At 40.4% G+C, this 27,246-nt stretch overlaps 1 protein-coding gene across 1 annotated transcript in view; it reads right to left on the bottom strand.

Annotated features, from left to right (window-relative positions):
* The window catches only part of LOC137623343 (uncharacterized), a 1,305,328-nt gene that overhangs the window by 28,936 nt on the left and 1,249,146 nt on the right, over nucleotides 1-27,246 (bottom strand). The window contains 4 exon segments of the mRNA XM_068354157.1: nucleotides 5,754-5,852; nucleotides 10,463-10,621; nucleotides 14,700-14,905; nucleotides 19,849-19,981. Of these exon segments, the coding sequence (XP_068210258.1) occupies nucleotides 5,754-5,852; nucleotides 10,463-10,621; nucleotides 14,700-14,905; nucleotides 19,849-19,981 (597 nt within the window).

Below are 27,246 nucleotides of genomic sequence, written 5' to 3'. Positions count from 1 at the left end.
CTCCTCCTGGAGGAGCGGCCTGAACGGCCTCTCCTGGAGGCAGAATACCCTGTTCTAAACGAGGCCGACGCTGCTGGAGCTCCTCTAAGGGGGGGCTGAGGCGCTGAAGCCCACGAGGAAGAAGGGGCTTCTCTCCTCGTCAGGTTAGGCGGGGCCTGAGAAGTTGAGGGACCATCTGATGCTGATCTCTTGTAGGGGGGCCTCCTTACCGGTTGAGGCCTGGGAGCGTTCACTTCTTTTCGTTTAGCCACCTTTTCCATGATCTCTTCTAGCTCTTTCAAGGGGAACAAGGAGTCACCCCACACAGGAAGGCTCCTCATGGCCCTCGCCTCCCTGTCTGGGACCTTCCGGGAAAGCTTCACCAGAATAGTGTCCCTTTTGCAAAGAACCCAATTCGCTGATAGGGCAAGGGACTGATACGTGAAGAACTTCAGGGTCTTGCCCCCGGAGATGATAAGTTCCCTCAGGAGGTTTTGCTGCTCTGGGTCCGTCAAGTCATACGTGGCTTGAACACCTACCAGTGTGGAAGCCCACCAGTCCAACCAAGAGGAGACGTGCACCAAGTCTTTCGACATCTCCTCCATCATCGCAGCCTCCGACTGCGAAAAGCAAATCGGGGCTGAAGAGGCTCTGTCCTCCGTGGCACCCTGTCCCAGAACGTCGAGGGCAGGCTCCACCTTGCAGGCTCCCGGTCGTTGTCCCTCTGGCACATAAAACCTACTCTGTGCCTTGAGCCCTTGGAGCAACTTCGAGGAGCTCTGCGTTTTGGGAGCTTCGGCATTGCCTGCCACAACTCTATCGACATAAGCCCGTCCCAGGACGAGATCTTGGGCCACAGGCAGGGCCAGGGAGGTTTTCTGTTGGACGGGTGCCTGCATCAAGCGGGTCAGGCTGGACCTCCAGTAGTCCTCATCGGTTGGAACCAGTTCTTCAATCCTATGATGCCTTCGAATCAGGCCTATAACCTTCCGATAGGCCGAGTCCTCGGTCGGGGAACCTTCTCTACCGTCCGCAGTACCTTCCGCCTGATCCCGAGGAGCCAGGTGACCGGGCGCTTCGGTTCTGGAACAACAGGCACTCCCCTGCGGTGGTACCGGTCTTCCCCGGCGGGAGCCTCCGCACCAGGTTCGGGGGTCAGAACTGGCATCGCCGTGCCGGCGAGGACTACCGTTCGTGTATTCTCTCTGGGGGACGAGGACGCGGATCCCGTGGGCTGACCCGACGGAGGGAACCGTTCCTTTAAGTCCGAGGGCCGAACCAGCTGTGCTGATTCGGCCAGGCTGCCCGTAAGGAAGCACGGTTCCCCCCGCTGGGCGGGGTGAACCGGAAGCTTCGCGGCCTTACGCCTGCCTGAAGAGGCCTTCTCGCATTTCTCCCTGCGAGGGTCATATCTGCGTCTGGAGGATGGCCTTCGTGGCAAGAAATCCCTGGACTGCCGGTCCGGGGAACGCTGCAATTCAGACTTACGGGGAACGAAGACCCAATCACCATCGGGGGACCTACTCCTCCTGTACTTCCTCCGTGGAGAGCGGGACCGTCTCCTACTGAACCTCGAATGGGATCTTGAGCGGGAACGCCTGCTCCTGGACCGCTCCCTCCGGCGCCGATGTCTCCTCCTGGTTTCCTCTTCTGAAGAGAACGAAGCCCCACCATCCGAAGAGCCCGACGAAACTGTACCACCCGCACGACGGGCAGAAGCGGGGGCTACGGAGGGCTTCGCGACTTGCTGCATACCAGAGGTCGAGGGTTGTAGGAATATTTCTGGAACCACCGTCAGAGGAGCTGGAAAAGAGGTTTGGCGCCCTACACTAGGGAACCAGGTATCCAGCCCCTCTTCCATCCGCATTGGGGACCTACCTGGCGTTTTAGGGAGCTTCCACCCGAAGGGCTCACTTACCGTGGAGTCCAACTTACCCTGGGCGTCACCAGCCGCTGAAGAACCTGAAACACAGGCCCACGAAGCGGGCGAAGAAACAGGCACAACATTACTACACCACAAGGGGTCGTCGGAGGAAACGTGCCCCCAAGCACAAGGGCAGAGTCTCCAGACCCCCAGACACAGCACTACCAGGCCCGCCACTAGCCTGAGAAGTCCCAGCAACCCCCACTTCACACAAATTAGACTCCTGGGGAAGAACCCTCGGCTCTTTCCCCGCAATGGACTTACCTCGTCCCCTACTCTGGGTAGGGGAAGTCGAGACAGAAGCCCCGTCGGACCGTCCACTGGGTGACGGTAACGGCGAAGAGATGCTAGATTTCCTGGGCGAACGTTTCGACGACTTCTTCTTCTTAGTGCCGTAACGCACCCACTGTATCTCACTCCAAGTAACACACTTAATGCACGTATTCTATGGCGAGCACATCCTGCCCCTACAGGAATAGCAAAGGGAGTGAGGGTCTACTTCGGGCTTGGAAAGGAACGCTCCACACGACTTTCCGGCTCTAGGCCCAGGACAACGGGGGATCTGCTCCATAGCACACAACCACAAGGCACAGGAACGAAGGGAATCAAAGTAATACACTTGGGAAGCACAAGGAAGGGTAGTGAACACGCAAGAACACAAGGGATAAGCACAAAGATACCACGCGGTAATCACGCGGGACACACGAGGCGGACACAAAGGGTCGAGAGACGAGAGCGACATGAGAGTATGGTATCATGTCGCGACCAGAGAACTTACTGACTAACGGGACCCAAGCGGACCTCGACCTAGCTCAAGGCTACCCTCGGGGCACGTTCTCTCACTCCTGGGTTAGCCCTCCATAGAAAACAGGTGTAGGGTATACTACACAAAACTCTGGTCGGTAGAGAGGAGATTACAGGTAACTCCTAAGAAAGTAGTTCGAGGTAAGTATTTGTGTTGGAACAATCACATTTTGATCTGTGGGTTATGGGTAATCTTTCTACCCCTTAGAAGATGGTTGATATTCCACATCATCTATCTACAGTGCGGTCCTGAATTATGCATGTTTGAATTGTGAGATTCCTCATTATGTGGCCGCTAGTTTTCAAAAATAAATTTTCTGTATCTGCGAAGCTGTTCAAAGTCTGCATGTCAAGCGCCAAAAAACGGATCAAATCTACTGTCTTTTCAAGTATATTGGTAGGCCTACGCACGGTGCCAGATGATAAATGTAACAAAACGATATTTACCTAACATTTTCCTAACACAATTTCATAATAAATAGCCTATTTGAGGAAAATTTCCATATTATTATTACTAGCAAAGCTACAACCCTAGTTGGAAAAGCAAGATGCTATAAGCCCAAGGGCTCCAACAGGGAAAAATAGCCCAGTGACGAAAGGAAATAAATAAATGATGATAATAAATTAACAATATATCAATCTAAAAACAGTAACAGCGTCAAAACAAATATGTCCTATATAAACGATTAACAACGTCAAAAATAGATATGTCATATATAAACAATAAAAAGATTTATGTCAGCCTGGTCAACATAACATTTGCTCCAACTTTGAACTTTTGAAGTTTTACCGATTCAACTACCCGATTAGTTAGATCATTCCACAACTTGGTAACAGCTGGAATAAAACTTCTAGAATACTGTGTAGTATTGAGCCTCATGATGGAGAAGGCCTGGCTATTAGAATTAACTGCCTGCCTAGTATTAAGAACAGGACAGAATTGTCCAGGGAGATCTGAATGTAAAGGATGGTCAGAGTTATGAAAAATCTTATGCAACATGCTTAATGAACTAATTGAACGACGGTGCCAGAGATTAATATCTAGATCAGGAATAAGAAATTCAATGGACCGTAAGTTTCTGTCCAACAAATTAAGATGAGAATCAGCAGCTGAAGACCAGACAGGAGAACAATACTCAAAACAAGGTAGAATGAAAGAATTAAAAACACTTCTTCAGAATAGATTGATCACTGAAAATCCTGTAAGACTCTCAATAAGCCAATTTTTTGTGCAATTGAAGAAGACACAGACCTAATGTGTTTCTCAAAAGTAAATCTGCTGTCGAGAATCACACCTAAAATTTTAAGTCATACAAATTAAAAGAAACATTATCAATACTGAGATCCGGATGTTGAGGAGCCACCGTCCTTGACCTACTTACAATCATACTTTGAGTTTTGTTAGGATTCAAGTTCATACCCCATAATTTGCACCATGCACAAATCTCTATTAAGGGATTCACCAACCCCAGATCTACATTCAGGGGATGAAATTGATGCAAAGAGAGTAGCTTCATCTGCATATGCAACAAGCTTGTTTTCTAGGCCAAACCACATGTCATGTGTAAATAGTATGAAAAGTAATGGGCCAAGAACACTACCGTGTGGAACACCGAATATCACATTCCTATACTCACTATAGTGCCCATCAACAACTCTTTGAGATCTATTACTTAAAAAATCAATAATTATGCTAAGAAACATCCCACCCACTCCCAACTGTTTGAGTTTGAAAACAAGGGCCTCATGATTAACACGGTGAAAGGCCACACTAAAATCAAGGCCAATCATACGAACTTCCTGACCACAATCAAGGGATTTCTGTACAGCATTGGAGATTGTAAGAAGGGCATCACATGCTCCAAGGCCTTTACAAAAACCAAATTGCAAACTAGGGAGTAGATGATTATCTTCAGCAAACCTATTAAGACATTCAAAAACTTTAGATAACATGGGAGTTATGGAAATTGGGCAGTAATCAGTGGGAAATGAGCTACCACAAACACATTTACATAGAGGAGTAACATTACCAATTCCCCAACAAGTGCTAAATGTTCCTCTTCTTCCTAACTTGCGCAAAATAACAATGAAATCAACTTTTAATGATGCGAGTCCAGCTGACAAAACGTAAACAGAATTGTGGTTACGTTCTCGACAACTTTTATCTTACTCAAACATTACGATACTTTTAATAGTAGTGTTAACGATGATATAATAAAGTATTATTTGTGTTTAATACAGAATATATACTAGCTTTATTTTTTTCTTAGTGGGTGTTCAAGGTTTTCACACTTATGCTGGGTTCATTTATCATCAGTGAATAGCCTAACTTTCGGCAATGAGTCAGCAATATTTTCTGGTATATATTTCAAACACTATAGATTTGCATTACAAAGATTTCTTTTTGTATACTAAACAATATATAAACCTACCTACCTACCCCCGCCCCCTCTCTCTCTCTCTCTCTCTCTCTCTCTCTCTCTCTCTCTCTCTCTCTCTCTCTCTCTCTCAGGTGCTATAAAAAACTTGCATATAGAAGAAACCAAAATCTCTCATTCATTAAAAACTGTTAAATATGACATGAAAAATAATTATACCGTGTATAAATCTATTTCCAATCGTAGCTTAAAACAGGGCATCTCGTTTTGTCAGCAGACCACTATTTTTGTGGGAAACATCATTGCATTCTAGAAAATTGTGATTATCTAAATAGTTAACTGTGCTTCAATAGACCATTTATGTATTTTTGCTTTAAATTTTGGTTTTATTTTAACAATCAAATATTGCTGAAACCTTTTTGTTTACTTTTGGCTATGATCATACCTTTTAACCATAATTTTCATGACAAAGAATGTGAAATAGTTGAAAATATGTACCGACTACCATTACAAAAAATAGCTTTGCAAAGAGAAATGCATTCTAACAATGTACACCAAATTCTCTATTTAAATTACAATTAAAAATAGATACAAGAAAAACAATTACAGTAATGTAACCTCATTCAAAATTAACTGGTAAATCATAACAATTATGGATAATCACTTACTTCTGAGACTGGGAACCTAAGGAATCAGGGGAGTTGTTTGCTATTTGCGTGTCTGTTACTTGAGAGTTAATAAGTGATGTACTATCATCTTCATATGACCTGAAAAAAAGGAAATAATTTTGCATAACTGTTCCTCAATATTTGTATTTTTTTCAAACATTGTCAATCTGATGTTAGACTCTGGTAAAAAGGCTCTACACATATAGCCTACTGTATGTGACATCTATTAATAAAAGGAGATAAATTCAGAGATACAGACCTACCTTCATTACTAAAGAAAACTACTACCTCTTTGAATAGCTTGTCTCTCAGTACAGCATTTCAAGGTTCCAGTCAAACTAACTGTCAAGACAATATATGTAAAATATCAGATTTCCCTGCATGGGACTCATGTGTACTTTAGTGGTTCATGTGCTGTGTGGTCTCTACGAAATTTCCTGTTAAAGACTGGAACAGGGAACCAAATATGGCAAAAAAAAAAAAAAAAAAAAAAAAAAAAACATAGAAATACTGTCTTCCCTGCTCCAGGACCAGTGTATCAATGTGCACAGAATGGTTTAAAGGCTCCCCATGAATTACAGAGGCAAGGACCAGTGACATTGCCCTATCAAACAGGACAATACCCAAGAGACTGACCATATTATATATGATCAGCACCCCCTATATGAGACGGGCTGTATACATTGACCTGTGATGGCGGAATTGTAGTAACCCGGTGAGCAGGTGACTGACCGACCGCGAACAGTTAAGAAATGTGGGGCATTTGTGTTTTCTAACATTGACTTTGTGATTAATATAAAAGCCCAGGCTTGACATATAATAATGAGTCATACAGTGAGCCCTCGCTACTTCGCGGTTCGACCATCGTGGATTCACGACTTCGCGGACTTTTTTCATTAAAAACGGCATCCGATTTCATCAGCAAACCACTATTTTTGGGGGAAACATAATTTTATTCTAAAAAATTGCTACTCTTTAAATAGTTAATTGCACATTAAGAAAGCGTGTACTTTCGTTTTTAAATTTTGGGTGTGTTTTAAAAATCGAGTATTGTTGACTTCTTTTTGTTTTACTTTTGGCTGTGATCAGATCAGCTGACGTCTAGCTGCCGGTCTCAAGAATATGCGCGTACGAAGTATTGTTTATACCATTTCTTAACTTATTCAAACCATCTATACAGTTGATATTATATAAGCACCAATGTGTTATAACCTATCATATTTTTTTGTTTATTACATTTAAAACAACACTCTCTCTCTCTCTCTCTCTCTCTCTCTCTCTCTCTCTCTCCTCTCATCGAACGTTATAGCGGTAACTTAATTGTTCGACAACTTTAAAAATCGGCCTAGTACTTGCTTCTTCTCTTACTATTTTTTTTTTTTTTTTAGATGGTTTCATAATTGTGGGGGTACAAGTTGATTTATAACTGAAGTTAGGAAAAGTATTTTGGATATGGAATGGAGAATCATCTTTAGTAACAGTTTAGAATTATCGTAAATTATCATTCGGTCATTAGTGGCAGTTTGTTATTGTTGATTAAACGCCAAAAAAAAAAAGATACAAAATTGTTTTCCTGCTTTGCTACGTATGTAGGATTTTATATAGATACGGTAAACAATATTTGTAATAAAATATTTACTAAAAGCTTTTAATATCATTATTTATCACTTTCATCATGCGCGTTTAATGCCTTCGTTTGTTTATTAAGATCGAAGATGGAGCGTACAGTAAACGAATGGAAGGTTTCCGTTTCAGGCGGCGTCATAAAGAAAAACATTATATAAATGGCATTCATTTCATTTATTTGGAAGTCCTAAGAAAAATTAAGTAAAACATTGGTAATAACAAAATCAACATATAATCAATATAATCGATGCAAAAACTAACCTATACAGTACACAGATGTGTAAATGCGTCTGTTTCTTCATTATGATCAGAGATAAACGTAAACAAAACATTGGTTGTCATTTTTTATCGTGCTTTTTGGCGTGTTTAGGAAACGCATGATATAAAATCACCTTTAATATTTGTGCCTGTTTTAGTTTAGGGTACTGTAATACATGCATTAAGTGTTCTGTACATAAAAGGGTAGTTTGTTAACAGTACTACGTATAGGGAAGGTTTTAAAAGTCTGAATATACAAGTTAAATAAATACGTAAATATGGCGTCCCCACTTCGCGGATTTTCAGCTATCGCGGCCGGGTTTGGAACCTATCTACTGCGATATACAAGGGTTCACTGTACATATAAATGAAGGCCAGATGAATCTGCATCTAAATACATAAACAATATTTACAGGGTATTTACACAGAATACATATACAGTACAGTAATGCTAAAAAGAGCTCTACGAGCATTGTAGGACGTTATCCTTACAACCCTTTCTTGTTGCCGTCTGGTGAGTACACTTGAACAAAGTAGGCACCTGACCGAGTTTGCGATTTCCTTTCTCTTGCCTTGTGGTAGAGAGAGGGTGTGATACTGTAGATTCCAGTGAAGTCCTAGCCCCTGGAATTTCCGAGGTTGATTTGGAAGCCCAGAGATTGTAGGAAGTTCATGACCTCTTGGGCTATTTGAAGACATTCTGATTTCGTTGATTCCCAGACTAATCAGTCATCCAGGTCACCTGGACTCTGTTCCGAAGTTGTTGGACAATGGCCTCGACTAGTTTCGTGTGGAACCAACCTCCATGATCAACAAATGCAAATACACATCAGCATAATGATAAAATTCATGCAATGTTAGTCCCGGACAGGCTAGGATATAAAAGAGAGGTGACGGCATGGTGTAGCTATACCCATGCACCATATGAGCATTTCCTAAACAATCCCCAGAACAGAGGCGATGGCAAGGATGTCAGGCTCAGAAAGAAATCTGGGTTCAATCCGAGGGTTATCCCAAGAAGGGAGAGTCTTTAGACAGACACACTCTATGCCGCCATACCCTGAAGGTTAGAAAGACTAAAACAAATGCCATGCCGTCAGAGACGGCGAAATATAAGATGCTGCAGGTCAATTGAGAAATCTCAGAGGCTAGGAGGTAACGGCAGTGCTGGTAAGTCAGCGCACCGACAAGTTGAGACCACCCTTCGCAAAGGAGGGGAGGGGGGCTCCAATGGACTGCGCAGTCCTAGCATGAGAGATCACGAGCGAATACAACTTAGCGGACCAACGGATTCGCCGACGAGGGCTAAGCTAAGCCTAATAGGTAAAAAAACCAGGGGATCAAAGGCAGGCGGGCATAAGGGCTCAGTAAACTAGTATAACCGAGGTAAAAAAAACCCTCTAAGAGTAAAATGGCTGCTGCCAACAAGTCCAGTAGGAAAGACCTGATGGCCATCGGCGAGCCCATCTCCAACTAAAACTTTACCACTCACTAAGCTAGACTAGCAGGAACCGACACGCACTAAAACATAAATTACATTAATGAATGGTAAATGTATTCACAAAACAGCCCAAGGCATCGTAATGCTAAAAATAAGGCTAGCCAACATGATACTAGTGAAATAAGACTAAATGAACACGAAATAAAAGGGCGGTTGGGTACGCGACATGACGCCCAATGGCTAGCTGGACTCAGAGCGCATGGCTCTCTCATCAACTAATGAAGCTAAATAGCCACTCCCCGAGGGGATCTGGTACAGTGCCAGCTAATTCAAACTGTAAAAGAAGAGGGTATTCAACTTAGATGACGAAGAGGAAGCCATCATGCATGGAAAAACTCCAAAAAAGCTGAAATAAGCACACTCGAAAAAACTTCGTGCAAAGTAGGACGCTGCGAAGAAAGGAATGGCATCATCAGTGACGTACAGTGGTACCATGAGGGGAGATAATATGTAACGACTCCTCACGTAACCTTCCCCCTAGTTTCCTAGACTGGGTTAATTCTGTTAGGGGTGCAGATATCTATGGTTATCTACGGATACGTCCCTGATTATACAGTATCTTAGGATAGTTATTCTGGGTGTTAGAACCCTGTGATACCTGACGGTAATTCTCTTGTAATATCACTCGCAGAAATACTATACAGTAGGAAGCTGTCGGAAGGACCTTCCATCAGGACAACATGGCTTGAGCCAAAAAATATTGTGAAAAAAATCTGAGTTCCATATTTTAAGCTGTACAGTATTTTGAGATTGTTTCCAATAATCTAGAGCAGTTGAGTCTAGAATTTTTATAATCTTGTACATTTTAATTCTATTTTTGACATATCTCTTCCTTCACTGGCATCCAACCTCTATCAGAGTATCAGAGTCACCAATATGAACATCAGGGGAGGTTTATATAAATGAACAAAACTTTAGTAATAAAATTTGCTATTCATATACTCACCTGATGTTCAAGTACATACCCACCGTCCTCTTCAATGACTAGTGATGTCAAGTAATAGGAAATACTTTTGACTTCAAATCTGAAGGACAAAGACCATGAAACTTTGCGTCCTGCCATGAACTACTAGTGTGTCTCATTACAGTATTTTACTTTGTGCATTTTTTATTGAAAGGAAAAAATTTAAGAACACTTCTTTTTAAAATCTAGGAGTAACCATCGATAAACGAAACCTCTGGAGAAGAAGCAATATTAACATCAGGCGAGTATAGAAATAGGATTTTTTTTTTTCAAAATTCCATTATTCCTTACGTAAAAATTGTAAAACTATTGTAAAATTTCTTATTATAACTGGGAATAACAACAAACTCATATCCTTACATTTCACTGGGATCTTCCAAGGGCTGGCCATACAAAGGATATTGAGTTAATGAACGAAGAGTTGCAGAAGTGGGTGAATTGTTACTGTTATCTTGGCCAGCACTATCTGTCTCTTCTCCACTCTCCCTTCCTTCTTCTGTTATGCTGGATCTCATCATACTACAAAAAGAATATATATTGGTTATAAGGTGAAAAAATGGATAAACAGAGTAAAATATTACATTCATATTTTTGCAGGATAAAGAAATAAAAGCGTATCTCTGAATTTAAGCGAACATTTTCAGTACCTGTAACCTTTATTATTATTAAAGACATGGAGAGAAACATATGATTAAGTTGCAAGAAAATAGGGTAAACATAGGCAGTTCTAATATACAGAGATACATATCAATATATCTATTTCTTGAACTAATACAAGTTTATCTAGCTATAAACCACAAGTGAGGAACCCCAGTACAATATACATAATGGCCAATAAGTAACTCTTCCGGTTACCTCCTATTAAAACAATATACTAGTGCGAGAGAACAAAAGGATTATGTAATGGTGCTGGATTTGAAATTTTCCCTGGTGTTTCTGGTTTAACAGCCACAATTACATGAAATTTAAGCATATATTTCTTATAATGGTAATCGGTAGTTTGATATAAAGTTGAGTAAGCAGATAAGGGAGGTTTTACTGTACAGTATAACTATATTTTGTATAAGTAAAGTAGAGAAAGTATGTTTTTCATCACTGGAATTGAGATTATCTAGTTGGGATATTCTGTTTCAATGTATAGATGAAATTGGAAAACCCTCATCTTTAGAAGTCCCAATAGAATGTATTTCTCTAAGAAAGCCATGGTCCCTAGTGGCCTCATCCACATCTGAACAGATATACACCTCAACTGTTGCTATTATCATTCCCAAATAGGAAATCTTTTGAGGTGAAACCTGAAGAGACTTCTTGAAATAGACCAGGATCCGCAACTGATACAATAACCCGAACAACAACACTTGCCGGATCTGAATCCTTTTCCTAACAAATCCTTCAAAAATAGTCAATAATCCTGAATTCTCAACCATTTCGAGACAGGAGCCATGGTTATGGTAAATTCCTGAGGGGCTACCATGAGACTGATACACAGTCCGCCCTCGCTTTTCACGGGTTCATTCTTTGTGATTTCAGAAAACCATAACCTATTAAATAAAAAAAATCACATTCGCAGGTTTGCGAGAAGTACTTTCATGGCGCAATGATTTCAAACAGCTTGCGCTCCTTTGCACTGTCCCTCTCCCCCCAGCACAACATCCCATCTTACACTGACTCGGACTCAGTCTTTCATTGCCTTTCCTTGTGTGTGCATCTCCCACTTCAGTTTCTTCAAGTTGAATCAAGTTTTCATGTAAAAATGTAATGTAGACTATTTGTATACAGTAGTGCATACATCTGCAGCACATTACCCAGTAAATAGAAACACTGTACAGGACTCTGATTCCCTGCAGTACTGTGCAAGAGACAACGCATCAGAAGTTGTGTCATGCTTCAAGACTGCTGCGTAGAACTTCATACGAAAATGGTTAGTGGTGTTTGTATAATATATGTACACTTAATTATAAATGCAGTATCATTGTATACATATTGCACAGTACAGTATTACAGTAATGAACAGTATTGTTCATTAACTATACTGTACAGAACTGTACGTAAGTTACTTCTGTACACGTTCTGTACTCTACAATATGTAAATGTATGCTGTGTGTGCGGCGAGTTGCCAAACGGTGCAAGTCGTCCAAACTAAAACAGAGAAAACTTACAGTATAGTTAAGCTGTACTGTAGTGATAGTAATATACATATATTACAGTAATATACATAACAGTATCAGCGAGTTTTATATTAGATAGGAACAACAATCTTTTGTTGTAAGTGTCCTGATGACTGCTGTCATGTTACATACTGTACTATACTGTACCATAGCCTTACTGTGTCCAGTACATAGTGTACATATGTACACATGTACTTTACACTTACTGAAATATCTTCATGCAAATACAAAATACTTGACAGAAACCAAGTAAAAACAATATTAGGCAGTGTGTTAATCGACCCGGCATAGGCAATGGGCAAATAGGCAGTGAGTTTGTAGGATTAGAAGTTATCCCATCAAAGGGCAACAAGTATTCACAGATTCTCGTACTTCATGCCTGCCTCTGTTACCTAACACCCGCGAAGAGCGAGAGCTGACTGCATAGGCACATTAAATGATAACTCTTTTGACCTGTTAATGAAACGAATGTATTCCCTTGATTGGAAAAGATTCAGAATGAGAAAATATGTATCTGTATCTAACTGGTGTATTGAAAACATCCAACCTTTCCTCATCGCCACCAGAACTGTCAAGATTGGCTCTATCGGAAATCTTCCGAGAACTGTAAACTTGTCGAGGGCCGACACATCTAAAACTACTCTCCAACCCAAAGAGCTATTGGAAACTAGGAATAACTTGTTGCAAAAACCACCAGCAGGGTTTAAAACCTCTTCTATCACACCTTTCCCTGGAAGGTTTACAAAAACTAGTTACAAATTGTTGGTTTTCACATAATGGATATTATTCTTCCATGCATCAAAGCTGGTAATGGACTTATCCGTCAAGGATCACCGTTGGGAGTTTTACTGTTAGCCATGATGAGTTATTACTTTCACTGATGTGTGTAGACTGCTATAATATGTCAATTAATCCACTCTTCTGATGATGTGTCAGTTAATTTATACATTCAAATGTAACACAGTTGGGTAATTAATACTGCTGCAACCATGCCAATAAGAGAAACGATGAGTGGAATTAACTTTGAACACTATTTATAAACAGTCTTCTACACACCCACGATACAAAGGACAACAAGGCATGCCTACACATTGGTGCATGCACAAAAGCAGATAAACACCAGCCAAAATCTGTGGAACAGCTGTGTGGCACTGTAAATACTCTTCAGAAGGAAAGCAATGTTTTGAATGTGTAATATGATGGAAGACTACCCTCTTTAGATGAAGCAAAGGAACTTCCTGCTGGATTGGTGGACTTTGACCTAAAAGTATGCATCCTCCAAATCCAGGTATAAGTGCAGTCGTTCATTGTATGGTGTTTGCTGTCTCTTACTTGAACGGGGTCATCAAGACATCAATATTTTTCAAAATTTTAAATTACTGTATTTGATACTACCATCTCTGTCACCTCTGATTGGATAATGCTGTTGTATAATATTTGGGGACAGTACCTAGAACTAACCTAGGACCTCCCCATTACCGTTAACGTAGGTCTGATTAAGAGGCGAAATATATGGTCTGATTAAGTGGTGAAATTAGATTTAATAATGTAATGGTTTGTATCCTATGAGGAGCATATTCAGTTATTTTGCAGAGGTGGTTACAAGGAAGTTATCCATTCATTGGAAACCTATATTTGTGTACTGAAAATGATGCCTTGCCTGAATTAATAGTACTGTATAGCACATTTAGTACAGAATATTGCATTAAATATTTTGTTAACCCTTTTACCCCCAATGGACATACTGGTACGTTTCACAAAACTCATCCCTTTACCCCCATGGACGTACTGGTACGTCCCTGCAAAAAACTGCTATTTCATTTTTTTTTTTGCACATTTTTGATAACTTAATGAGAAACTTTAGGCATTTTCCAAAAGAATAAGACCAACCTGACCCCTTTATGACGAATATTAAGGCTGTTAGAGAAATTTAAAAAATATATATTGCAAAATGTGCTGGAAAAAAAATGCCTAGGGGTTAAGGGTTAGAAAGTTCCAAATAGCCTGGGGGTTAAAGGGTTAATGTTCAATGTACCTGGACATTATCTTGTTGTAAAAGAAAACTAATACTAGTTCGTTATTACTCCATTTTTTATAATGTATTGGGAAAGCTAATCAACAAGAGATCTTGGATAATTGACGAATTAATGTACCACAGTCTAAATAAAGCCACAAAATAACTACCTCATATATTTGATCCCTTTCTATGGATAGATAATACAGTAGAGTGTACTGTATACTGTACATATTTTTCTCCTCCAATAGAGATATCGTAAACTGTACCATTTATCTCTTTTTCTCCAAGGTGAAAGATTCAATTTTCTAAATTCACAAAAATACTGAGCTAAAATGCATAAAGGATGGCATGATAAAGTTACAAAAAACCCACACTGTCAACATTTTCCTTAATAAACTACATCAAAACTTACTTGTTATTTGACTTTTCCTCATTATTTTCTTGAGCTTTTGCAGCTACTGCCTTTTCAACAGCATTTGCTAACTCTTGGTGGTAAGATCGTAGGTCTGGCACCAAAGATAACCGTCGCTTGGAAGCTCGCTGATTGAGAAACTGATTAAGTACAGCTTTGGATGTGCCTGGTCCCAAACTAATTCTTCTGTTCCCATTTTCTGATGTCTGGTGGTAAAATAAATATGGTGAAAATACATAGATCACAAGTATATAAGTGACTTATAAAATTACAAAGTGATAATTGCTATATTCTGAAATATTCTGAAAGCTTAACATGAAATAAAATTTTTTTACATAAGATTAATACAAATAGTTAGTATAGAAAATTATATCATAAAATGCATCTAAGTACACTATGACGAATTCCAATATTATCTTCACATTTTGAAATTACCCAATTACAGAAAGTATTTCATCAAGAAGCTTAACAAATGGTGATGATAAATTATATATTATTCAGCGTATACAGGCATCATTAGGATCTACGCTCAAGACTGGAAATAAAATTGCATCTAATCTTAAAAATTAACAATTAAAAAAATTGCAAGTTGAAATTTTTTTTAAATATCTATGGTAATAGTGTTTAAGAATTGCATGTGATAGTTGAAATCAGAGGCCTTTACACACCACAAATCATGGTTCGCACAAAACATACTGTATCCTAGTCTATGGGGACAGGAAGATGAAAGGTGGCAATTATATATGCTGTGTATTATATAGATCTGTTCCATTAAAGGACAGGATAACTATATGTACTTCTTGTATTGATAGCAGCCAGAAGTATATTTGGCAATATATACCTTAAGAAAGTGTGCAGTTACTTATCAACAAGCAACAGGCAAACTTCATTTAAAAATCTATTTCAAAATACTAGGTTTTACAAGTTGCCTGAAAAAAATGCAGTCCTCATGCAGGTACATTAATGAAAATCCAATACAGGTAGTGTAATATGCTAATATCAATTATTCACCATTATATGATTCAACTGTGTTATTTTTTTCAAATGTATCGCATTGTCATTATATGAATCTATACTGTATGCATACCTTAAGGAGCACAACTAACCACCTCTAGATTTGAATTTTGGGAATTAAGATTATTGGATTTTTGACTAGGGGATCATCTATACTTTGCTTCAAATAGCCTATTATTTAAATAAACAATTTGTTTTTGTATATATTTGGGCGTTTGTCAGTGCGTATGGGCCAGGTAGTGAGAAAAGTGAAGAAGAGCGGAATGAGTTCTGGAATGAATTAACTAGGTGTGTAGAAGGACTGGGTAGAAGGAATTATGTAGTTGTTATGGGTGACTTAAATGCTAGAGTGGGCGCTGGAGAGGTAGAAGGTGTCATTGGGAAGTATGGCATACCAGGTGAAAATGAGAGTGGTGAGAGACTGGTAGATATGTGTGTTGAACAAGAGATGGTAATAAGTGCTAGCTTTTTTAAAAAGAAAGATAAAAATAAGTATACATGGGTAAGAGTGGCAAATGGAAGAGTAGTAGAAAGGGCATTAATGGATTATGTGTTGATAACTAAAAGAATGTTTGGAAGATTGAAAGACGTGCACGTGTTTAGGGGTATGGCTAACGGTATGTCTGATCATTTTTTGGTGGAAGGAAAATTAGTTGTAGCAAAAGAGAGGGGAATAGAGTAGGTGGATGTAAAAGGGAGCTAGTGAGGGTTGAAGAGTTAATAAAACCGGGGGTAAAAAGTAAATATCAGGAAAGGTTGAAAATGGCATATGACGAGGTGAGAGTAAGAGAAACTGGTAATTTAAGAGGAGGAGTGGAAGTTAGCAAAAGAAAATTTTGTTGGGATAGCAAGTGATGTATGTGGCAAGAAGGTTGTTGGAGGCAGCATGAGGAAGGGCAGTGAATGGTGGAATGAAGGAGTGAAGGTAAAAGTGGAAGAGAAAAAGAGGGCTTTCGAAGAATGGCTGCAGAGTAATAGTATAGAGAAGTATGAAAAATATAGAGAGAAAAAGGTGGAAGTAAAGCGCAAGGTACGTGAGGCAAAGAGGGCAGCTGACCTGAGGTGGGGTCAGGGACTGGGTCAGTCATATGAAGAGAATAAGAAGAAGTTTTGGAAAGAAGTGAAGAGAGTAAGGAAGGCCGGCGCAAGAATTGAAGAGACAGTGAAAGATGGAAATGGAAGGTTGTTAAAAGGAGAGGAGGCAAGGAAAAGGTGGGCGGAATATTTTGAAAGTTTGCTGAATGTTGAGGATGATAGGGAGGCAGATATAATTGCTGTTCCAGGTGTTGAGGTGCCAGTGATGGGAGATGAGAATGAGAGAGAGATTACAATAGAGGAAGTGAGGAGAGCACTAGATGAAACGAGAGTAGGAAAAGCATCTGGTATGGATGGTGTGAAAGCTGAGATGTTGAAGGAAGGGGGTGTGACTGTACTTGAATGGTTGGTGAGATTGTTTAATGTGTATTTTGTGTTGTCAATGGTACCAGTAGATTGGGTCTGTGCATGTATTGTACCACTATATAAGGGTAAGGGAGATGTGCATGAGTGTTGTAATTCAAGAGGTATTAGTTTGTTGAGTGTAGTTGGAAAAGTGTATGGTAGAGTACTGATTAATAGGATCAAGGATAAAACAAAGAATGCAATCTTGGAAGTACAGGGTGGTTTTAGAAGAGGTAGGGGTTGTATGAATCAGATTTTTACAGTTAGGCAGATATGCGAGAAATATTTAGCAAAAGGTAAGGAGGTGTATGTTGCGTTTATGGATCTGGAGAAAGCATATGATAGAGTTGATAGGGAAGCAATGTGGAATGTGATGAGGTTATATGGAGTTGGTGGAAGGTTGTTGCAAGCAGTGAAAAGTTTCTACAAAGGTAGTAAAGCATATGTTAGGATAGGAAATGAAGTGAGCGATTGGTTTCCGGTGAGAGTGGGGCTGAGACAGGGATGTGTGATGTCGCCGTGGTTGTTTAACTTGTATGTTGATGGAGTGGTGAGAGAGGTGAATGCTCGAGTGCTTGGACGAGGATTAAAACTGGTAGGCGAGAATGATCATGAATGGGAGGTAAATCAGTTGTTGTTTGCGGATGATACTGTACTGGTAGCAGACACAGAAGAGAAGCTTGACCGACTAGTGACAGGATTTGGAAGGGTGTGTGAGAGAAGGAAGTTGAGAGTTAATGTGGGTAAGAGTAAGGTTATGAGATGTACGAGAAGAGAAGGTGGTGCAAGGTTGAATGCCATGTTGAATGGAGAGTTACTTGAGGAGGTGGATCAGTTTAAGTACTTGGGGTCTGTTGTTGCAGCAAATGGTGGAGTGGAAGCAGATGTACGTCAGAGAGTCAATGAAGGTTGCAAAGTGTTGGGGGCAGTTAAGGGAGTAGTAAAAAATAGAAGGTTGGGCATGAATGTAAAGAGAGTTCTATATGAGAAAGTGATTGTACCAACTGTGATGTATGGATCGGAGTTGTGGGGAATGAAAGTGATGGAGAGACAGAAATTGAATGTGTTTGAGATGAAGTGTTTAAGGAGTATGGCTGGTGTATCTCGAGTAGATAGGGTTAGGAACGAAGTGGTGAGGGTGAGAACGGGTGTAAGAAATGAGTTAGCGGCTAGAGTGGATATGAATGTGTTGAGGTGGTTTGGCCATGTTGAGAGAATGGAAAATGGCTGTCTGCTAAAGAAGGTGATGAATGCAAGAGTTGATGGGAGAAGTACAAGAGGAAGGCCAAGGTTTGGGTGGATGGATGGTGTGAAGAAAGCTCTGGGTGATAGGAGGATAGATGTGAGAGAGGCAAGAGAGCGTGCTAGAAATAGGAATGAATGGCGAGCGATTGTGACGCAGTTCCGGTAGGCCCTGCTGCTTCCTCCGGTGCCTTAGATGACCGCGGAGGTAGCAGCAGTAGGGGACTCAGCAGTATGAAGCTTCATCTGTGGTGGAAATGTGGGAGGTTGGGCTGTGGCACCCTAGCAGTACCAGCTGAACTCGGCTGAGTCCCTGGTTAGGCTGGAGGAACGTAGAGAGTAGAGGTCCCCTTTTTTGTTTTGTTTCTTGTTGATGTCGGCTACCCCCCAAAATTGGGGGAAGTACCTTTGGTATATGTATGTATGTATATATTTATGCAGGCACATCCAGGCCTTTAGGCAACCCTTTTCTGAATAGGGTACCTATTTATTTACCTTTTCTTTAAAAATTACAGCAAAAACTATTATTTTAGTATCCACATAATTCAACCATTTTCTGATTTTCTGAGGAATAGATTATCAGTTTTCCATATACTGTATACTACATGGTATTTGTAAATAAATGTTTGTTGCACATCTCTCTAAGGTATGCTCTTATTTTTGTCTGGTAGTTTCTATTTTTACAATTTATATGTTATGATTATACTGAAAGATGTGTAAAGTGTCAGAGGTGATAGCTAAATAGGCCAAAAGCATAAAATATGCCACAAAGAAAATAAAGACGAGAATATATTATGTTAGCCAGTTTTGCTCATGTGTAAGCACTTAGCACATGTAGCCTATATACAGTATGAGTGAGCGAGGAGCAATATTTTTGGATTTGGAGGAAGGGGCTCACCACTAGTAAGAAGACACTGAAATATGATGATAATGTCCTTATGATCCCTGGTGGTAAGGTAAAATTACCAATAAAACCTCATACTTCTATATACTAATATCTATTCAGTCAATAGCTGAAAAAAAAACTTTGAAGCCTGATTTCCAAAAAATATGTATAAAAATAGTGATCTTTAAAAGTAATAACATATATACATTGACAAAATATTACATTTAAAAAATTTAAATGTTAAGAGAATTCAGTATTCATAAATTGGTTGAAAAAAAAATACAGAGTTTGACGTAATTTCAAAATAACAGTTTTAATGGGGCCAAGTCGTGCTCCCTAATAACTTTTCACACTTGACACATGTTATGTCTATTGTACATACTAACAGTTAACTACTGTACATGAATTTATACAAAACTTTATCAGATTGAATTAATGTACTGTGAAAATCCCTAGTTCAAAAGGAAGCCTAAAGAATAAATCTCCCAAACTTCATAGGCATAAAAAACTGCCACATAATCTATGAAAATAAAATAGTTACAAAACTCAAAAGTTTTGACAACATACCTGTTTAGTTATATTATGAAAACTATATGTACGACCTCTTCGGTTTGACCCCTCCAAGTCTCCCGCCAATGAAAAATGTGATGTGGCAGTACCAGAGGAGGCAGGATACTCTATTTGATTCTCCTGGAGCACTCTGAAATATAAAATAAAAAACATTCTGAACCAAATAACCATACTGAACTTTAGAAATACTGTACTGTAATTCCAGTGTTCTCTAAGGTTGAATCTGGATTCTTTTCTGCACATTGAGAACATGTCTAATTCTGCAATTAAAGCATAAATGTGGCAGCGAAAATCATGTTGATTATTCTTTGGAGCCACTTCTTGTATAAGTAGTATTTGATTTACACTAAACAGTGTAGTTATTAGGTTGCCTTAAAATAAAACTTAAAACTAATTTGTTTTTTTACTAGTTAAACAAACTAAAGGCCTTTAAAATAGAAGATAACCTTAAACCGAGCTGGATTGACCATTGAATCATTAACAAGGTAGTTTTTCAACGACAGGTGGTGCGATAGGGAAGCTAACAGGGCTGCCTGTCACACTTGTCACTTTTGATCTTAGGCCCCAGAATGAGAGGGGTAGCTAAGGTAGGAAAGGTAATTTAAAGGAGTCAGGTTTGTATAGCTAAGAAAATGCAGATTACTTTTGAAATTTGTTTTTGTTCCTGCATGTAAACAAAACTTCTGTCATTTGGAATAGGAGACTCACTCAGTGGTGGGAGGATATCCCCTAGAACAAAATTGGAAGCGTCCTTCTCTTATTTGCAGATGCCATCCTTCATGGCCCTGTATGGGAGCAAGGGAAGTAATTCCAACAACCTCCTAAAACCTTTACATAGGGCTATAGAAACTGTTAGGGTCTTGGACAGAACTGACCCAAGAGGAAGCCCATACCAGGTCATAGAAAACCTACCTCTCCAAGAAGATGATGAAGTTGGAAGTGTCAAAACTGGCACATCAAGATAAATGTTAGGTAACACAGAGAACCATCCTCCCCCTTGCTAGGATTGAGTTTTTTCTTGGCAGTAGTAGTCTGAAAGAAAGGTGTTCCATCATGCAACACACCAGCATCACATGTGCCACTAGCATGTGATAGCTGCGGCTGCTGTATACCTTCAAGGAGTACAAAAAGAGGTAGAAGTTTTTCTACTTTCCTTGAGACTTATGGCTAATGTGTTACCTGACACAAGATCTATACTTGTCCTGTGAGGGAACTGCTTGTGTTAAACAGTTACTGAGTAACCACCTTACGATACAAGGAAAGAGGTCCAGGGCCTGTGGGCAACATGTCTAAGGTTGAGAAAAGCAAAGGTGGTCTGAATCGTTCAGACACAACCTTTATCTACTTCCAGTATGTCACAAGCATGTCATATCAAGTTCATGGTTTAGCTGACCAAATCCTGGGGGAAAAATCACGAGGTGACCTCTGCCACTCCCTCCCAAAAATAGAGGTTGACTTTCAAGGGAAGTGTATTCCATACCCTTATCACGACTATGGTGCTGGTAATTGGTAGGTGGGGGACTGCTCAACCTTAACTGGTGCCAGACCAGTAACCATAATGACAAACTCACGCTCTGCTTAGGCAAAGCTCTTTTTCTCCATCCTAAGATCACAGACGCTCCTGAGTCATACCATAAATGGCGAAGGTGCATGCTACATCTCACCTCTACCTACCCTATGTTGGATGTCATCTATAACCATTTACCCACATATGATGAAAGGAGGAAGCCATGAAATCAAGCTCTTAATCTGTTCAAACAATCCTGAAGGTATAGGTCAAGGGAGATACCTAATATTACCTCACAGAGGGAGAGTATCTTCCTAAGGGTCAGGGTGTTCCTCCCTATGTCATGACAGGAATGATGAAGGTAGTTACATAAGCTTACCCTCACCTGGCCTATGGATCCACCTGACTGAAACCACTGCTTTTTCTTTCTTCTGAGAAGTGATTGAAGAGAACAGGAGGAAGACGGAGTTGGTGGAGGAGGGAGTGAACAAAAATCTTCTGCCCTTGTCAACCTTTCTTCTTTGCTCCCACGAGTGGTTCATCATTTCCTAATGACCAGTAACATGGGTGCTAACTCTGATTTAATTGATACAAGTACTATGGAAAAACTCTCAATCAAACTGCATTCCCAGGTATTTCGTCCTTTTCTTGGCCTTGAGATCAGACTCTCTTCGATCATTCTCCTCAATTCATAAAAATAAGAGTGAGGAAGAGTCTCAACCTCAGCAAGGAAAGACTACATAAAGGTTATTCCAAGAAGCTCAAGATGATACTCACATGGACACGTGTGAATATCCATGGAATGAGACACACTTTTGGGGTAACATCTAAGGAACAAAAGAAACACTTTCGGGATAACTGAAAAATTAAATGCAATACAAATATCTGGAGCAACAGAAGCATTAAGTACCCTTCTGTGGGCTGAATAAAGAGCAAAGATTCTAATTAAATATGATCTGAAAAAGTACTGTATTTGACGGCCTACAGGACGCACTTTAAAAAAAAATTTGGCTAAAGAAATCACCCTACGTTTTACACATCGTAGGAGAAGTCTGAGACCTACCGTAGGGCTAGGGCCGCTAGGCTAATCTAACTCAGCTTACGCATGGTACTTTTACCTGCCCTGAACTCCATTCATCCTTCTTATACTTTCACTGTTGGTATTCCTGTATTATTACCGGTGTTGTAAAAATGAATTCGCTACAATAAAAGCAATTGAATCTCAAATACTGTGACTTGGCGTTTATAAACGTCAGCTGACAAAATGTAAACATCGAGTTATGGTTGCGTTCTCAAGAAACTTGATATAAATCACTCTTATTTCATTTATTTTCAATTACTAAGGATAAAGTAATTAAAACAAAATCAATAACAACATTATTATTACATAGGATTGCCACACGTCAGGATTTTCCCGGACATGTCATGCATTTACGTGTCAAAATATTCATCTGGGAGGAATTTACAAAATTCTCCAAAAGTCTGGAATTTTAGCTTTCGTGAAAAAAAAAAAATATAAGCTACTATTAAACTTTGTAGTACGTAATGGAGAGAGAAAAAGAGAGAGACAACTTTGCTAGGCTTTGTACAATTCTTGTTTGTTTGTTCAGTTTTTGTTAGCTGGAAAATGTTACCAACTTAGAATGTTTAGCACTCATGGTTAGCTAAAAGGTCCCTTTTCCCTCGCTCTTCCACACACTGATTTTAGATCGTGCTATTATAGCCAAAAAGTGAACATTAATTACCCTGTTTATTCATACCAAGACTGGGCGAGAACTGCCGTCAGTTACGACAGTGTCGGTAAGGACGGCAGCAAAATAAACGACGATAATTTGTATCAAATATCATGTCATAACAAAAAGAGTGTGACAGTATAGGCCACATCAATAACATAGCGACGTATCACTATTAAATGGCCCGGAAAAGGAATGCCGTCGGAGACGACGAAGCCATAAGTATCGGCATTGCCGACAGTCTGACAATTCTCTATATAAAGAAGAATGCTGCTGGGTTAAAAGGCCAGAACCCAGAAGGACTAGGCCTTAGAAAGGGAAATGCCATCGGAGACGACGAAGCCATAAGTAGCGGCACCTGCCGACAAACTGACGACTCTCTTTATAAAGGAGAATGCTGTTGGGTAAATAGGCCAGAACCCCGAATGGCTAGGCCTTCAAACAATTGTAAAAACACACGATAATATATTTTAAGTTCGATATCAGTAATGGGGAAAACCACCTCGATAAGGTAAGACCAAAATATTCATAAGGTTAGAATACAGCATCACACAACTGTCAGCTCACTGGCAGAAAAAAAGGCTCACCCTTCGCAAAGGGGAACTCGAAAAATATACTGTAAACAAACTATAAAGCTTATGTAGCACGATGGCCCAATAGACCTGCCGTAAAAGTATAGGCCTGGCCACATATCACAAGACGAAAGAAGAAACTTAGAAACTAAAGAAAAGGCATAGCCAGTCAGCAAACTAACTGGACAAGGAAAAATGAGCTCACCCTTCGCAAAAGGGATCTCTAAAACATTGCCTTCTTAGCCCCGAGAAATTCTGATGATTGTGGCATTAGTAAGGCAGCAAACTAACTGAACAAGAAAAATGAGCTCACCCTTCGCAAAGGGGATCTCTAAAAAATTGCCTTCTTAGCCCCGAAAAACTCTTGACGATTGTGGCATTAGTCAGGCAGCAAACCAACTGAGCAAGAAAAATGAGCTCACCCTTCGCAAAGGGAATGACGTTTGTAGCACGATGGCCAGGAGCCCCAATAAAACTGCCAAGTCTCGATTAGGCTAACTGAAACTGATACAAACTCACATAAAGACTGAAATAATAAACTGTAATGGAATTGTATATACAATTGAGGGTATTATTTTAAAAAGAGGAACCAGCTTAGCGACCTATAAATACTTCAGAAACGCATAAATCACACTTTTCTGATTAGGAATATACCATCAGTTATGCCCGGAGATGAATAGAACATAAGTAATCGATTTTTGTTACGTTTACAAAAAATGAGGACTCTGTGTTTTACTAAGGCGAGTGGCTATTAAAGAGAGATGTTCACCCTTTGACTCCCACCAAAAACTGACTTCATAGCTCTGCCCCCTCTTTTTGTTCCACCTATACACTTCGTTTGATTGCCCCACATGACTTATTCACGCACCACGTGACTTGATACTTTGAAATAATTGGCTCACTTTAAACAAATGAAAGCCAATTATATTTAAATATTCCTCCTACCACTGTGGATATTTCTTCTAATTCTTCTAATGTAACCAATAATAGAATGCAACAACTGAAGCCATTGTCTGGCCCTCCCAGGATATTTCTCTTCATTCTTCTAATGTTACTAATCATTGTGGCCTTAAGGGAGAGGGGGTCGCAGGGGTTCAGAGGTCCCCCCCCCCGCTAGGCCTAGGTAGGGGTACGGGGCCCTAGGTTAGGTTAGGTGGTTGTATTAGGTTAGGTTACGTTTGTTATAAAGTAAAGTCTAAAACCGTTCATTTCCGAGGAAAATGAAGGTGATATTCGTGCAAAACACATCAAAATCACCTAGAAAAACATTTTCATGTCATTTTGGGCTGGTTCCTCTTTCTAAAAATTTACCAAATGAAGTCCTTAGCATCGTAATACTAGACTGTGGCGGGATGTTGCAAAAACAACCCCCCCCACCCTTGATCATACTAACTGACAAATGTCTCCTCTGCATAAACTTAACCCCTTACGTTATCATACATTGGACTCTTAGACAAAAAGGACATAAAAAAAACCATAACCTTAACACTATATTTCTTAAAACTAAAACGCTCAACACAAAACCGGAGCCTTTGTAGTTTATGGGGACACGCCCAGAAAAATGGAGAACAACTAACTTAAACTTAACCCCCCTAACCTGACCTACAAGCTGTGTCCTTACCTTCCTAATGACCTAACGGGGGAGGGGGTTAGCCCCCCTGCGACCCCCCAACCACTGTCGCTATCATACAAACCCCAAATCGGATCATAGTAAAGCACATCTTCCCCATAAGGAAAAACGAATGGGCTAGTAATAAACTACACTCACCCCATAAACTGTTCCTATCATTCACAATCATGACAAGCAAATATAAACAAAACTGTACTTACTCAAAAAAATAATTAATCACTTCCACGCTGGTCGAATCGAATAAAGTAAATCCAGCATTCACACACACACAACCGCCTCTAGCAGCAGTCAAATCAAAGAGCCAAAACATTCACCACTGTCGTAACCTGGCTAAAAACATAAACAAACAATCTTTTTGGGCTCAAGCCATGGCGTCCTGATGGAAGGTTCCTGTTTGGTAGCTTCCTTGGGTATAAGACTACTAAGATATTCCCAGAGAATTTAACCACAGGTTATCACAGAATTCTAACTTCTGGAGCGAGTATCTCAAAGGTTTCCCTTTAAGACATCGTAATACAACAGGGGACACGCATGTCTGGTCGTGCCACATAGCTATCTCCACCCCGAACAGAGTTAACGCTTCGGTGTGTAAGGGCTGAGAATAGCTGGGAGCCGTTCCACAGCTAATCTCACTCGTGGCTACTACTGATACTCGAGACGTAAACAAACGGACGCCATTGCTCTAATGACGTCACGCGCGTCTTTATCCTTTGTTTAGTAGCTGCCCTACTGAGACGGATTTTCCCTTGTGTGAACTTTATCGCTTTGCATCTTCGCTATGTCGTTACCTTCAGCCTCGCCTTCTTCTGGAAAGTTGAGTACAAGGTTCCAGTATTGTTTAATTAAGCTCTGGCCGTAAAGTAAATATTATTTCGCGAAATAATTGATGTTTTGTGGCAGAGCTGTGCCTCTACCGGACCCGCCATTTTATGGCGTCGTTGTTGTTTTGCATGTTCTATTTAGTTAGCCACAACAACGCTTCCGGCCTTATATACTAATCGAATACATTAGTTTATTTAGTCTTCATAGCTAGGAACTTTTATATCGTGTTTAGACGCTTTTTATCGGTCATCGATTGACCTCATACCAGTCGGCTACTATAGCCCCCAGGCCAGGAGCCTATATACAAGTGTTCATGCATGATTTATCAGTGATCCTAGACTAAGTTATGAAGATAGTGGCATTATTATTTTACAATACTTTTGACTAGTGATGCAAATGTTTTCGCCTTCAGGGACCATATAGGGGATAGGCTAGTCAGTGATTCTTACTAGCCTAACCTAACCTTAGGACCCCTATATGCTTCCTTCATCCCCTGCCTTGGCACTCCCTCTAATTAGCCTTGATCCCTTTTCTGAGTAAAGGGATTTATTGTCTAATAGAGTATTATATCGCCTCTCAGTCCTCCCTAAAGGAATGAACCCCCTTTAGGATTGCGTCTGAGAGTGAGGTTAGGCTAGCCTACCTCTATGGCTAGGATAGTCTACGACTTTCCTGCGATAGCGATACGTCTTCTTCCTTGCCTAGTTCAGGACTTTTAGCCCTGATCTAGGTCGGGTTAGGAAGGTTTCTCTGTTCCATGCTGAAACTGTACTCTTGCACCGTTTTAGCCGATCAGCCTAATCTTAGGTTAGGGAGTGTCCTCCCTTCCCTTTGTGGCCGCTCTGGTACAGAAACCCTTCCTGGGAAGACCCCTCTCTTCTCCCTCCCCACCTATCTCTTGTATAGCCTAGCCTATGCTTAGGTTAGTTTATACTCATCTGTCCCCTGTCCTACAACTCCTCCTTAGGGTGGAAGAGTAGGGCTACCCGAGCTTCCTTGTGCAGTCCGCTCTGGTACATATACCTTCATAGTGTCCTATAAGGTTAGTTACTAGTGTAGCTCTGCATAGGGGAGTCTCCCCCCCCCCCCTCTTGGGTGTTCCCTAGTCCTCCCTTGGGCTACCTGCTCCCG

This window comes from Palaemon carinicauda, chromosome 30 (genome assembly GCF_036898095.1).
Source record: "Palaemon carinicauda isolate YSFRI2023 chromosome 30, ASM3689809v2, whole genome shotgun sequence".
In the NCBI taxonomy this organism is placed as follows: Eukaryota; Metazoa; Arthropoda; class Malacostraca; order Decapoda; family Palaemonidae; genus Palaemon; species Palaemon carinicauda.
The sequence above is the reverse complement of the archived record's forward strand: the minus strand, read 5'-3'. Positions and strand labels throughout refer to the sequence as shown.